Here is a 13,142-nt window from a genome sequence, read left to right as displayed (position 1 = left end):
ACGTTGCAGGCAGAACTGTAAATTTCTTGTTAGAGATGCCACCTGCCTTTACCTGGCCAGCTCTCCTCCCAGGCCAGCTAAGTAATGAAAGTCAACAGAGTGCCTTCCCCTAGGAGGTTCACACCTCCCTTAGGATGTACCCCATGTGAAGAGATAGATAGGTCTGGGCCTCTTAACTTACAAGGCCTAAAGCCCACCAGATTATTATCAAGCCCCTTCTGTGAGGTTCTATTTGCCTCTCAATCAGAAAACTTAATTGTAGCTCAGACAGCACCTTTCTTAGCTCCTCTAATAATGACTCTGTCCTTTGTTCTAGACCCTGTCTAGCACACTTGGGCCTCATTCCTTTGTAATCATAACCTCTACTCTACCACCAATGGCTCTACTCCCAACCTGTGTGTACTGATGGTCCTCTTCCCCACTTAATGCTGTATAATTGTTCAAACCTGGTTAAGGCCACTCTTAGGATCATTGGTTACTATCCTCACTCTGTCTTTTATGACCTTGTCTAAATATGATCAGAGTCGGCAAACTTGGAAGGCTTCCACAGCCTTGGCAACTCATGACGAGAGCCTAGGGTGGTTACTGGCGCCATAAACTAGAGTGTCAATTTGTTGGGTCACAACAGGAATCACTGTGCACTTGCTCCTCATGTGGGATCTCTGTCCTTAATGTGCTGTACATTTTGATTTAATGCTATAACTAGTACTCAAATAGTATGTTTCACTTTGTGTTTCTATGTGGGTGCAAACTATTGAAATCTTTACTTAATATATACTAAATTGATCTTCTGTATATAAAGAGAATTGAAAATGAATCTTGATGCAAATGGAAGGGGAGAGGGAGCGGGAGAGGGGAGGGTTGTGGGTGGGAGGGAAGTTATGGGAGGGGGAAGCCATTGTAATCCATAAGGTATATATTGGAAATTTATATTTATTAAATAAAAGTTTGAATCAACAGTTCTTCACTTAACTAATGTAAGTATATAGAAATTAGAATAAAAATGACACATTCATTACTAATTAGGAAAATCTACCTACTGAAAAGTCAAGGCTTATATATTATAATGAATAGAATAGTTTTGAAAACTATAAAAGAAATTTACAGTTCTGCCTGCAGTGTTGCTGACCCTACTTGGCTGTCCCCTCAACTGCAGTGGTCACTTTGGAAGTTGGGCTGAGTGAAGGGCTTTTCAGCTTAGAGCCAATAAGATCTGTGGCTCTGACCTGGGCATCCTTCGACTCCAGGGCAGGTCCATTTCCAGTGATCCAACTCTTGGCAGAGCTGCCAGGGCTCTTCACAAGCTGACTTCTGCTGAAGCCCAGGCTTACCACATTGAAAGCCACTGCAGTGGACTGGCCTGTTGGGTCTCCTTGAGGGCAGATCACTGTACAGATCAGCCATTAATAGGCCTGCCACCCATTGCTTCTGATGCCGAGCTTTCTTTTCCTCCTGGTTTGTGTTAAAGCAGACCAGAGGATGCAAGTCAAGGGAGTGCCCGTGTCCCATCTCTAATCTTTGGTGGCCTGAACTACAAGTCTATAGTCACAGGCATGTTCTGTAGTAGTTTTTCTAAGGTAGACAATGCCCATGAGGAAAATTATATTCTCACTTTAAAACTTTCTTTCCCTTTGGTCTGAAAGGGAGGTTTTTTCTACTTACTGTTTACTTCGCTGATGGCGATGTGAATCTAGCTATGAGATTATTATTTAAGTTCTTATTTTGGCTATGCTATTACAGAAAAATGTTAGCCATCTCTTATAAGGTCTAAAGATTAAATTGTGCATCCTACAGATTCCTTCATAATAGAATTAGTTCCCTACCTTGAAGAGAATAGAGAAGTGAAAGAACAAGTTGGGCTTAGAATAGAGAAATGAGGGAGCAAGTCCTAGATCACTTGCTGACAATAGCAATATTACATGAATACTTAGCAAACCGTTTCAACCCTTAGATAAGAACTTAATAAAACATTTACCGGAAGGTCCAATGCCTTCTATAAATTTTAAGAATCATGTATTTGAAAACACGTCTTAAATATCTAACATGGTGTAGTTTGTTTAACCAGTAAACTTAAGCACAACCATATAAAATGTTTTTAGTTTCTTTCTACCAACAAGTTTAAAACATATGATACACAGATTCAGGTCATACAAATTAAAATGTATCTTTGATTGATTTTAGCAGCTTAAATTTATGGACAATCTTATCTAAAAGCCATTTAAAATAAAACTCTTAATAAAATTTCCCCATGTGGACATAAAATATGTACGCACATATAACATAGCATAATAGGCCAATATCAAAATCCAAAATATCTGGTTGAAATAAGATTCCTTAAACTCATGACATAACATAGACCAAATCTGATCATTGTTACAAGGTGATTATTCAAGTCTTTGAAAATAAGCACATAGTTAAATAACCCATAGCTCTTCATCTCCTCCCTCTCTTTTTCCACTCTTAGATTTAACAGGGATCACTTTTCAGTTAAAATTTAAACACCTAAGAATAATTGTGTGTTAATTACTGAGTTCAACCAATAGTACTAGAACCACAACAACAACAACAAATACTAAAAAGGATAAAGTATTACATTGTACATCTAAAGTCAGGACAGGAGCTGATCAGTTCATTGTTGCTTATAGTGTCCATTTCACTTAACAGGTTTCCCCTTTGGCGCTCAGTTGTCACCGATCAGGGAAAACAAATGATATTTTTCTCTTTGGGACTGGCTTAATTCACTCAGCATGATGTTTTCCAGATTGCTCCATCTTGTTGCAAATGACTGGGTTTCGTTGTTTCTTACTGCTGTATAGTATTCTATGGAGTACATGTCCCATAATTTCTTTATCCAGTCTACTGTTGATGGGCATTTGGGTTGGTTCCAGGTCTTAGCTATTGTGAATTGAGCTGCAATAAACATTAATGTGCAGATGGCTTTTTTATTTGCCAAATTAATTTCCTTTGGGTAAATTCCAAGGAGTGGGATGGCTGGGTTGTATGGTAGGGTTATGTTCAGGTTTCTGAGGAATCTCCAGACAGACTTCCATAGTGGCTTAACCAGTTTGCATTCCCACCAACAGTGGGTTAGTGTCCCTTTTTCCCCACATCCTCTCCAGCATCTGTTGTTGGTAGATTTCTGAATGTGAGCCATTCTAACCGGAGTGAGGTGGAACCTCATTGTGGTTTTGATTTGCATTTCTCTGATTGCTAGTGATCTTGAACATTTTTTCATGTGTCTGTTGGCCATTTGGATTTCCTCTTTTGAAAAATGTCTATTGAGGTCCTTGGCCCATCTCTTAAGTGGGTTGTTTTGTTGTTGTGGATTTTCTTGATTTCTTTGTAGATTCTGGTTATCAATCCTTTATCTGTAGTATAGTTTGCGAATATTTTTTCCCATTCTGTTGGTTGCCTCTTCACTTTCCTGACTGTTTCTTTTGAAGTACAGAAACTTCTCAATTTGATGCAGTCCCAAATGTTAATTTTGGTTTTGACTGCCTGTGCTGTTGGAGTATTTTCCAGGAAGTCTTTGCCTGTGCCTATATCTTGCAGGGTTTCTCCAATGCTCTCTAATAATTTGATGGTTTCGGGTCGTAGATTTAAGTCTTTAATCCATGTTGAGTGAATTTTTGTGTAAGGTGATAGGTATGGGTCTTGCTTCAAGCTTCTGCACGTGGAAATCCAATTTTCCCAGCACCATTTATTGAATAGACTGTCCTTATTCCAGGGATTAGATTTGGATCTTTGGTCAAATATAAGTTGGCTGTAGATGTTTGGATTGATTTCTGGTGTTTCTATTCTGTTCCATTGGTCTATCCATCTGTTTCTGTACCAGTACCATGCTGTTTTGATAACAACTGCCCTGTAGTATGTCCTAAAATCAGGTATTGTGATGCCTCCGGCTTTGTTTTTGTTGTACAGGATTGCTTTGGCTATTCGAGGTCTTCTGTGTCTCCATATGAATTTCAGCATCATTTTTTCCAGATCTGAGAAGAAGGTCTTCGGGATCTTGATGGGTATTGCATTGAATGTATAAATTGCTTTTGGGAGAATAGACATTTTGATGATATTGATTCTTCCAATCCATGAGCATGGAAGATTTCTCCATTTTTTGGTATCCTCTTCTATTTCTTTCTGTAAGGTTTTGTAGTTTTCATGGTAGAGATCTTTAACGTCTTTGGTTAAGTTTATTCCAAGGTATTTGATTGTTTTTGTAGCTATTGTGAATGGGATTGATTTTAGAAGTTCTTCCTCAGCCGTGGCATTGCCTGTGTATACAAAGGCTGTTGATTTTTGTGGATTGATTTTATATCCTGTTACTTTGCCAAACTCTTCGATGAGTTCCAGCAGTCTCTTAGTAGAGTTCTTTGGGTCCCCTAAATAAAGAATCATATCATCTGCAAAGAGGGATAGTTTGAGTTCGTCCTTCCCGATTTGTATCCCTTTAATTTCTTTTTCTTGCCTAATAGCTCTGGCCAAAACTTCCAGAACTATATTGAATAGCAGTGGTGAGAGAGGGCATCCCTGTCTGGTACCAGATTTCAGTGGAAATGCTTCCAACTTTTCCCCATTCAATAGGATGTTGGCCGTGGGTTTTTCATATATTGCTTTGATTGTATTAAGGAATGTTCCTTCCATACCCAGTTTGCTTAGAGTTTTCATCATGAAAGGGTGTTGTATTTTATCAAATGCTTTCTCTGCGTCTATTGAGAGAATCATATGGTTTTTCTTCTGCAGTCTGTTAATGTAGTGTATTACGTTGATTGTTTTGCGAATGTTGAACCATCCCTGCATACCAGGGATGAATCCCACTTGGTCTGGGTGGATGATCTTTCTGATGTGTTGTTGCATTCTATTGGCCAGAATTTTATTGAGTATTTTTGTAAATTTCTTGTTAGAGATGCCCCCTGCCTTTACCTGGCCAGCTCTCCTCCCAGGCCAGCCAAGTAATGAAAGTCAACAGAGTGCCTTCCCCTAGGAGGTTCACACCTCCCTTAGGATATACCCCATGTGAAGAGATAGATAGGTCTGGGCCTCTTAACTTACAAGGCCTAAAGCCCACCAGATTATTATCAAGCCCCTTCTGTGAGGTTCTATTTGCCTCTCAATCAGAAAAATTACTTGCAGCTTAGACAGCACCTTTCTTAGCTCCTCTAATAATGACTCTGTCCTTTGTTCTAGGTCCTGTCTAGTGCACTTGGGCCTCATTCCTTTGTAATCATAACCTCTACTCTACCACCAATGGCTCTACTCCCAACCTGTGTGTACTGATGGTCCTCTTCCCCACTTAATGCTGTATAATTGTTCAGACCTGGTTAAGGCCACTCTTAGGATCATTGGTTACTATCCTCAACCTGTCTTTTATGACCTTGTCTAAATATGATCAGAGTCAGGGAACTTGGAAGGCCTCCATAGCCTTGGCAACTCATGACGACAGCCTAGGGTGGTTACTGGCGCCATAAACTAGAGTGTCATTTTGTTGGGTCACAACAGGAATCACTGTGCACTTGCTCCTCATGTGGGATCTCTGTCCTTAATGTGCTGTACATTTTGATTTAATGCTATAACTAGTACTCAAATAGTATGTTTCACTTTGTGTTTCTATGTGGGTGCAAACTGTTGAAGTATTTATACTAAATTGATCTTCTGTATATAAATAGAATTGAAAATGAATCTTGATGTGAATGGAAAGGGAGAGGGAGCGGGAGAGGGGAGGGTTGCGGGTGGGAGGGAAATTATGGGAAGGGGAAGCCATTGTAATCCATAAGCTGTATACTGGAAATTTATATTCATTAAATAAAAGTTAAAAAAAAACTATAAAAGATACAAATATTGTACATACTCATTTGTACTTTTCATGCTCACTTTAAATAGACTTATTTTCTAATCATAAAATTAGTTAGCAATAACCTTTGTAGGAATTGAACTGTTTAACTTTTGTCTCCTATTTTATTAACTGATTTGCTGTAAAAGACTATAATAGAGTAAGCCAAGAAATGTTTGAGAAGTAAAAAGGATTTTCTTGCTTAGGATCAGTTTTCTACTTTAAATATTTTAATTTTTTTTTTGACAGGCACAGTTAGACAGTGAGAGAGACAGAGACAGAGTGAAAGGTCTTCCTTTTTCCATTGGTTCACCCCCCAAGTGGTAGGTAGGCCGGTGCGTTGCGGCTGGCGCACTGCACCGATCTGAAGCCAGGAGCCAGATGCCTCCTCCTGGTCTCCCATGCCAGTGCAGGGCCCAAGGACCTGGGCCATCCTGCACTCCCGGGCCACAGCAGAGAGCTGGACTGGAAGAGGAGCCACCGGAACAGAATCCGGCGCCCCGACTGGGACTAGAACCTGGTGTGCCGGCGCCGCAGGCGGAGGATTAGCCTAGTGAGCCACGGCGCCAGCCTAAATATTTTAATTATTAAAATTAGTGATTCTATCTTTAGAACAAAGGTCATAATAATAATATACATGCTAAAAGTATTTTTGTTAATAAAGAATAAAAATTCTTATTGCAAAACCATTTCTTACCAAAATTTGTCTTGCAATTTGTCTTGTGATTTCTCTGGCATCCAGGATAATTGATGATGGAAGTGATGATGCCTCTGCAGCTTTTAAGCCTAATATTACAAAAACTGTGCTTTAATATTATCATCACTGTTATTTTTGTTAGTATTAATTTTTTATCCACAGATTTAAAACTTCTTTTCTACAAATATTTCTAAATTACTCAACAATTTTCAAAACTAAGTTTTTCAAAGTCCTGGATAACAGCTCATCAATTAACAGACTCAACTATTTGTCTAGGAAATGTGAGTGAAATTAGAATATCAGTTACAGTTATACAGTTAATTTTACTGTATTAATGCCATATAGGTTTTATACTGTATAACAGTAGATACAACATCAACATTTTTGAAAAGTTATAATTACTAGGAACTCTATGCTAGGAAATTCACATATGATAATTCAATTAATCTATACAAATTCTTTTTTCGGGAAATTATCCTCATTGTACATATAACAAAATCGACTAATAAAGATTAAACATCTGCTACCAATAAGTTATCCATTAAGTTCCCATTTCAAATAGCAAAGCAAAGTTTCTTTCTATCTGTTCACAAGGGTCACATCCATAGCTAAAATAATTTTTGAATTTGGTGTGTATAGTTCAATTAAAACTTCTCTGATTCCAAGAGATTTTAAACTACCTAATCAAGTTGAAAAATACTGTGTAGTTTGGTACTACATTCCCTTTTAAGTTTTAGATTTGATTATCAAGCACCCAGAACCTAAAGAAAATAGAAAAAGGACCCTCCTACAAACCTAACTTTCAATTCATTATATAACTTACTAATGTAAACTAAATTACATTTTTCTAAGGGAGAAACTAATACTTGTAGGGGTTTCTTGTGTCATATTTCTATAATTACTGATTCATGTTAGTATATAAGCACTCAAAAGATGAAAGGGGAAACTTCTTAGATTGACAGCCAAGTAAGTGAAAGAAGATAGTTTTAGAAGAATATGTAGTGTTTCAATGTATAGGTATAATTCCTATATATAATACCATAATTTTTTTCTTCTGTGAGACCCTTAGAAAGTCTGTAGGTATACAAAATTGCTTCTTTATTTCTTGAGGCATTCTTTACATGTTGAACTTCAAAATGCATGTTTTCTACATTGGGATACAGGACATCTATATGGCATAGTTCCAGGAAATGAGTAGCAAACATTGTAAATGCCTAGAATATATAGCAATGAATATTAGTACTTTTTAAATGAATAAGAAAATTCTATTTTAGCTATTAATCATAAAATTTTAATTTTCCAAGTAGTTTTGCAGACATATAAGAATGAAACCTGTAACTTGAAAGCCAATATAATAAATCCATCTTACAATGTTTTGAAAGTTTATATTCAATAAAGAAAACATGTTCCTTTTGTTTGCACATATACATGTATGTCATGTTATGGGAAAGAGAACAAACCCAAAAATAAAATACTAAGAAATATACCTGAAGATACATTTTGAAAAGATGAAATTTACCAGAAATAATGCTATTGAGATAATTATTTCTTAGCAAGGCAACCCACACAAATATATAAATATGTTATATATTATGTATGTTCTTTTATGTATAATGTATGTATATTATCTATATTTCCTTCAAACTTTCAAAAAATTTAAAGTGTCTTTTTATAAGTGGCTTGTGGAAAGTGGAATCAATAGATTATTTTAGATATTTGGGATCTCAAAAGATTTAAGTATTTAGATTTGCATCATGTCTGGGTTAGGTACTTGTAGAGGAAAAAAAGATTGAAACACTGCTCAGGATAATTATTCTCAAATATGAGCAATCCCTTTGGTAGCTTGCTAAAAATACAAATTCTTGGTACTTATTCTTTCTTAATTATTGGTGTTTTCAATGTAGTGTCATAGGAAACTGTGTTTTCTATAAGTACTTTATGTGATTTTTTAATGTAAGTGGTTCAAGTGCCTTATGACCAGCACAGAATTGCCAGGCCAGAAGTTACTAAAGCACATAAAGATCTGATAACTGGTTGTATTTTAAGACATGGTACCTAAGAAATTAAATGGGTGATCTGCAGAAAATTAAATATTAAAACAGTAAAAACTGAAAATATTTGGCAAGATGGCTATCAACCATGGGAGGTGGTAATAAATTATCAACTACCTATTCAAAAAAATCAAAGGGCATAAAAAACAAATCATATTTATAAAGTAACAAGGTGTTTTGGTCTAGTGGTTAAGACATCAGTTAAGATGTCCACATCCCACATGGGAGTGCCTTGATTTGATGCCCAGCTCCTCTCCTGATTCCAGTTTTCTACTAATGCGTATCCTGGGAGACAGTGGTAATGGCTTAAGTAATTGAGTTCCTGCCATTCACATGGGAGACTTAAATTAAGTTCCTGGCTCCCAGCTTTGGCATACCCCAGACCCAGCTGTTGCAAGCATTTGGAGAGTAAACAAGCAATTAAGAGCTATTTCCGGTTTCTGTGTCTGTTTCTCAAAAATATTTTCTAAAAATTAGAAATATTTAGATGCCAATAAACTATACAAAAGATAGGGATCATGTTCAATAACATTATTTCGTTCATTAAAAATTATGTATTTAACCAATTTACTATAGAAGCCTTTTAACTGTACAGCAAATTAATTCAATTTAATAAATACATATTTGGGACTTATATACTGCAAGGTTTATGCTAGGCACTAGAGATACTAGATTAGAAAAATAATAAACTTTAAGGTCTTTAAAAGTAAGTAGCAATATATTCTTACTAAATTATTTATAACTAAAAAAGGATATTCAAAAATATCACTAAAAGCACTATTCTTAACTAATACAAAACACCTCAGAAATGGATACTGTTAGTGTCCTCTATAGAAATAAACCAGCAGGATGGATGTGGGTGTGTGTGTGTTTGTAAAGATTTTTATTTTAAGGAAATGACTTGTGCAATTATGGAAGATGATCTGGAGCAGACTCAGGAGACCCTTCAGAGTAATTCTAGTCTGAATGCTGGTAGGCTTTAGATCAGTGTTCCAAACTGAGTCCAAAGGCAGGAAAGAACCCACATTCCACATCAAAGGCAGTGAAGCAGGAGTTCCCTCTTATTTTTGGGTGTAAAAGGATCAGGGCCTACGGTAATTCAGGCAATGATTCTTCATGTAACCTATTTGTGCCACTAGAGCCTGCTCAGACCCAAGTATGTATATATCACTTCCATCTGAAAATGAATGGTGTGGTGCATGCTCAACTTAATGACTTAGAGAGTCAGATAACACCCAGTTCATTATGGGCAGCTCTGGTGGTATGGTAACTTGGTGACCCAAGAATAAGTGTTTGGTCTTTACTAAGGTCCAGTAGCAAGTCAAGAGCTATTTCTCGAAAGAGTTTTAAGATGGCAGATAGAGAGGAGGTTACTGCGCCAGTCTAGAGGAAGATTAAAAAAAAAAGTGGAGGCCGGCACCATGGCTCAACAGGCTAATCCTCCGCCTTGCGGCACCGGCACACCGGGTTCTAGTCCTGGTCAGGGCGCCGGATTCTGTCCCGGTTGCCCCTCTTCCAGGCCAGCTCTCTGCTGTGGCCAGGGAGTGCAGTGGAGGATGGCCCAAGTACTTGGGCCCTGCACCCCATGAGAGACCAGGATAAGCACCTGGCTCCTGCCATCAGATCAGCGCAGTGCGCTGGCTGCGGCAGCCATTGGAGGGTGAACCAATGGCAAAGGAAGTCCTTTCTCTCTCTCTCTCTCTCTCACTATCCACTCTGCCTGTCAAAAAAAAAAAAAAAAGTGGAGAGAGAGCAGTCTCAGGGAAGAATTAGGGAGAAAACAGCAGAAAAAACTCCAAACAAATTAGAGGGATGTTGGTGGACCTAATGGAGAGTGTGGACACAGACACACACAACTCAGGACCCCAGCAGTCGAGAACCTCAGCACCAGCTTTGGAATGAGATGATACCAGAATAATAAATAAAGCTGTGAGAGGGCCTGGCTTAGAGCCATGTGGGAAACAGTGTACCTGTCAACCTAGAGAGGAAAAAATCGGGGCACATTTCTCTCTCCCCAACCACTTGGCACGGTGTCCTGTAACTAGTTGAGAGAGGGCTGGCACCATTTTGGACACACAACAGCTGCACCAGCACATGTCTGAGTGCCCAGCAACAAACTGAGAAGAGAAGAATGAGACTGGCTGGGAGAACTTACAAGAGGCTGGGACTCGTGACTGTGGGAGCCTTTTTTACTAAGACTGTAAAAATAATGTTGGTGGTTCCAATGCGCAGGGCTCCCTGGTTCTGGGGTAAAGGTCAATGCTGTGGGATCTGTGTTCACACCAAGGACTGCACAGATCCATTGTGTGGTTCTTGTGGCAGCATGGATGAAAATTGTGCCCCCTGAGGCTAGTGCCCAGGCATTGGTCTCCTCTGAGATGAGGTGAGCATGAGACTACAATAACACAGCAAAACAAACCTCTCCTCTGATTAAAAAAAAAAATTTACCACACCCAACTGAGGTGTGACTTTGGATACTCCCCTCACTCTGGAGCACTGAAGAGAGCTCCCTGATCATACACAGCACATGCTTCTAGGTATTCACTTAAAGAGCAACACTCCACTAAGTCACAGAAGAATAGTTCAAGGAAAAAAGCCATAACAGGGGGGAAAAAGCACACAAAAAATGCCTAATAATAAATTAAGCAATTCAAGAAACAAGGAAGACAAAATAATGTCCCCCCCAAAAAACACAACACTTCAATACTGGATTTGAAGATGAAGAGATTGATGCAATGCCAGAAACAGAATTCCAAAAATTGATCAAGGGATTACTTAGAGGTAATCAGAAGCAAATTCATGAACTAAAGAAATTTGTACATGACATGAAAGAAACTTTTTCCCATGAAATAGATTTTGAAAGAAAAATCAAGGGGCTGGTGCTGCGGCACAGCAGGTTAATGCCCTGGCCTGAAGCACAGGCATCCCATATGGGCACTGGTTCTAGTCCCAGCTGCTCCTCTTCCGATCCAACTCTCAGCTATGGCCTGGGAAAGCAGTAGAAGATGGCCCAAGTCCTTGGGCCCCTGCACCCATGTGGGAGACCTGGAAGAAGCTCCTGGTTCCTGGATTCAGATCGGCGCAGTTCTGGCCATTGTGGCCAATTGGGAGTGAACCATTGGATGGAAGACCTCTCTCTTTCTCTCTGCCTCTCTTCTCTGTGTAACTCTGAATTTCAAATAAAAAAATAAATAAATCTTTTAAAAAAAGAAAAATCAAAATGAAATGTTAGAAATGAATAATTCAATAGAACAAATAAAAAAATATGGTGCAAAGCTCCAAAGCCCTAAGAACAGACTAGGTAAGGCAAAAGAATATCTAAGTTAGGGCCGGCGCCGCAGCTCACTAGGCTAATCCTCCGCCTTGTGGCGCCAGCACACCGGGTTCTAGTTCCGGTCGGGGTGCCGGATTCTGTCCCAGTTGCCCCTCTTCCAGGCCAGCTCTCTGCTGTGGCCCGGGAGTGTAGTGGAGGATGGCCCAAGTCCTTGGGCCCTGCACCCCATGGGAGACCAGGATAAGCACCTGGCTCCTGCCATCAGATCAGCGCGGTGCGCCAGCCGCAGCACACTACCGCGGCGGCCATTGGAGGGTGAACCAATGGCAAAAAAAAAAGGAAGACCTTTCTCTCTGTCTCTCTCTCTCACTGTCCACTCTGCCTGTCAAAAAAAAAAAAAAAAGAATATCTGAGTTAGAAGACATATCTCTGGAAATTTTAAAACCAAAAAAAGTTTAGAAAAATCAAAAACATTGTCAGAGATTTATGGGATACTATCAAATGACCCAACATATGGGACTCAGGAGTTCCTGAAGGCATGGAAAGAAAGAATAGATTAGAAGGCCTTTTTAGTGAAATAAACACAGAAAAGTACCCTAATTTGGAGAAAGGTACCCAAGCACAGGGAACACACAGAACTCCTAATACACAACACCAGAAAAGATCTTCACCACAACACATTGTAATCAAACTCTCCACAGTAAAACATAAAGAAAAGATTCAAACTGTGCACGAGACAAATGCCAGATTATTTTCAGAGGATCACTAAGTTGACTCACAGCTGACTTCTCATCAGAAACCCTAGAGGCTAGGAGAGAAAGGCAAGATATATTCCAAGTCACAAGAGAAAAAGAACTATCAACCCAGAATACTGTAACTTGCAGGGCTCTCATTTATAAATGAGAAATAAAGACATTCCATAACAAACAGAAATTGAAAGAATTTGTCACCACTCATACAGCTTTACAAAAATGTTTAAGGATTGCTACATACAGAAACATAGGTCTTTACTATGAAAGAAGGTGAAGGCAGAAAATCTCCCAGTAAAAGCACAAAGGAAATCCAAAGTAAACAACGGTAATAATTATGGGAAAATGGCAGGACCAAGTTGTCACTTTTCAATAGTCACCTTGAATGTAAATGGACACAACTCTCCAGATAAAAGACACAGACAGGCTGAATGGTTTAAAAAACAAAGCCTATCTATATGCTCCCTAAAAGAAACACATCTCACCAACAAGGATACACTCAGACTGAGAGGGAAAGGATGGAAAAAATATATTGCATGGTAACAGA

General features: G+C 38.8%; 1 protein-coding gene across 1 annotated transcript in view; it reads right to left on the bottom strand.

The window, feature by feature from the left end:
* MSH4 (mutS homolog 4) overlaps nucleotides 1-13,142 on the bottom strand; it is a 94,855-nt gene that overhangs the window by 7,971 nt on the left and 73,742 nt on the right. Inside the window, exons 18-19 of the mRNA XM_062193401.1 lie at nucleotides 7,561-7,735; nucleotides 6,522-6,610 (exon numbers count right to left, since the gene is read on the bottom strand). Of these exons, the coding sequence (XP_062049385.1) occupies nucleotides 6,522-6,610; nucleotides 7,561-7,735 (264 nt within the window). The remainder of the gene's footprint in view (nucleotides 1-6,521; nucleotides 6,611-7,560; nucleotides 7,736-13,142) is intronic.

The sequence above is a fragment of the Lepus europaeus genome, chromosome 5 (assembly GCF_033115175.1).
Source record: "Lepus europaeus isolate LE1 chromosome 5, mLepTim1.pri, whole genome shotgun sequence".
Classification (NCBI taxonomy): domain Eukaryota; kingdom Metazoa; phylum Chordata; class Mammalia; order Lagomorpha; family Leporidae; genus Lepus; species Lepus europaeus.
This window is presented reverse-complemented; position numbering and strand designations above follow the sequence as displayed.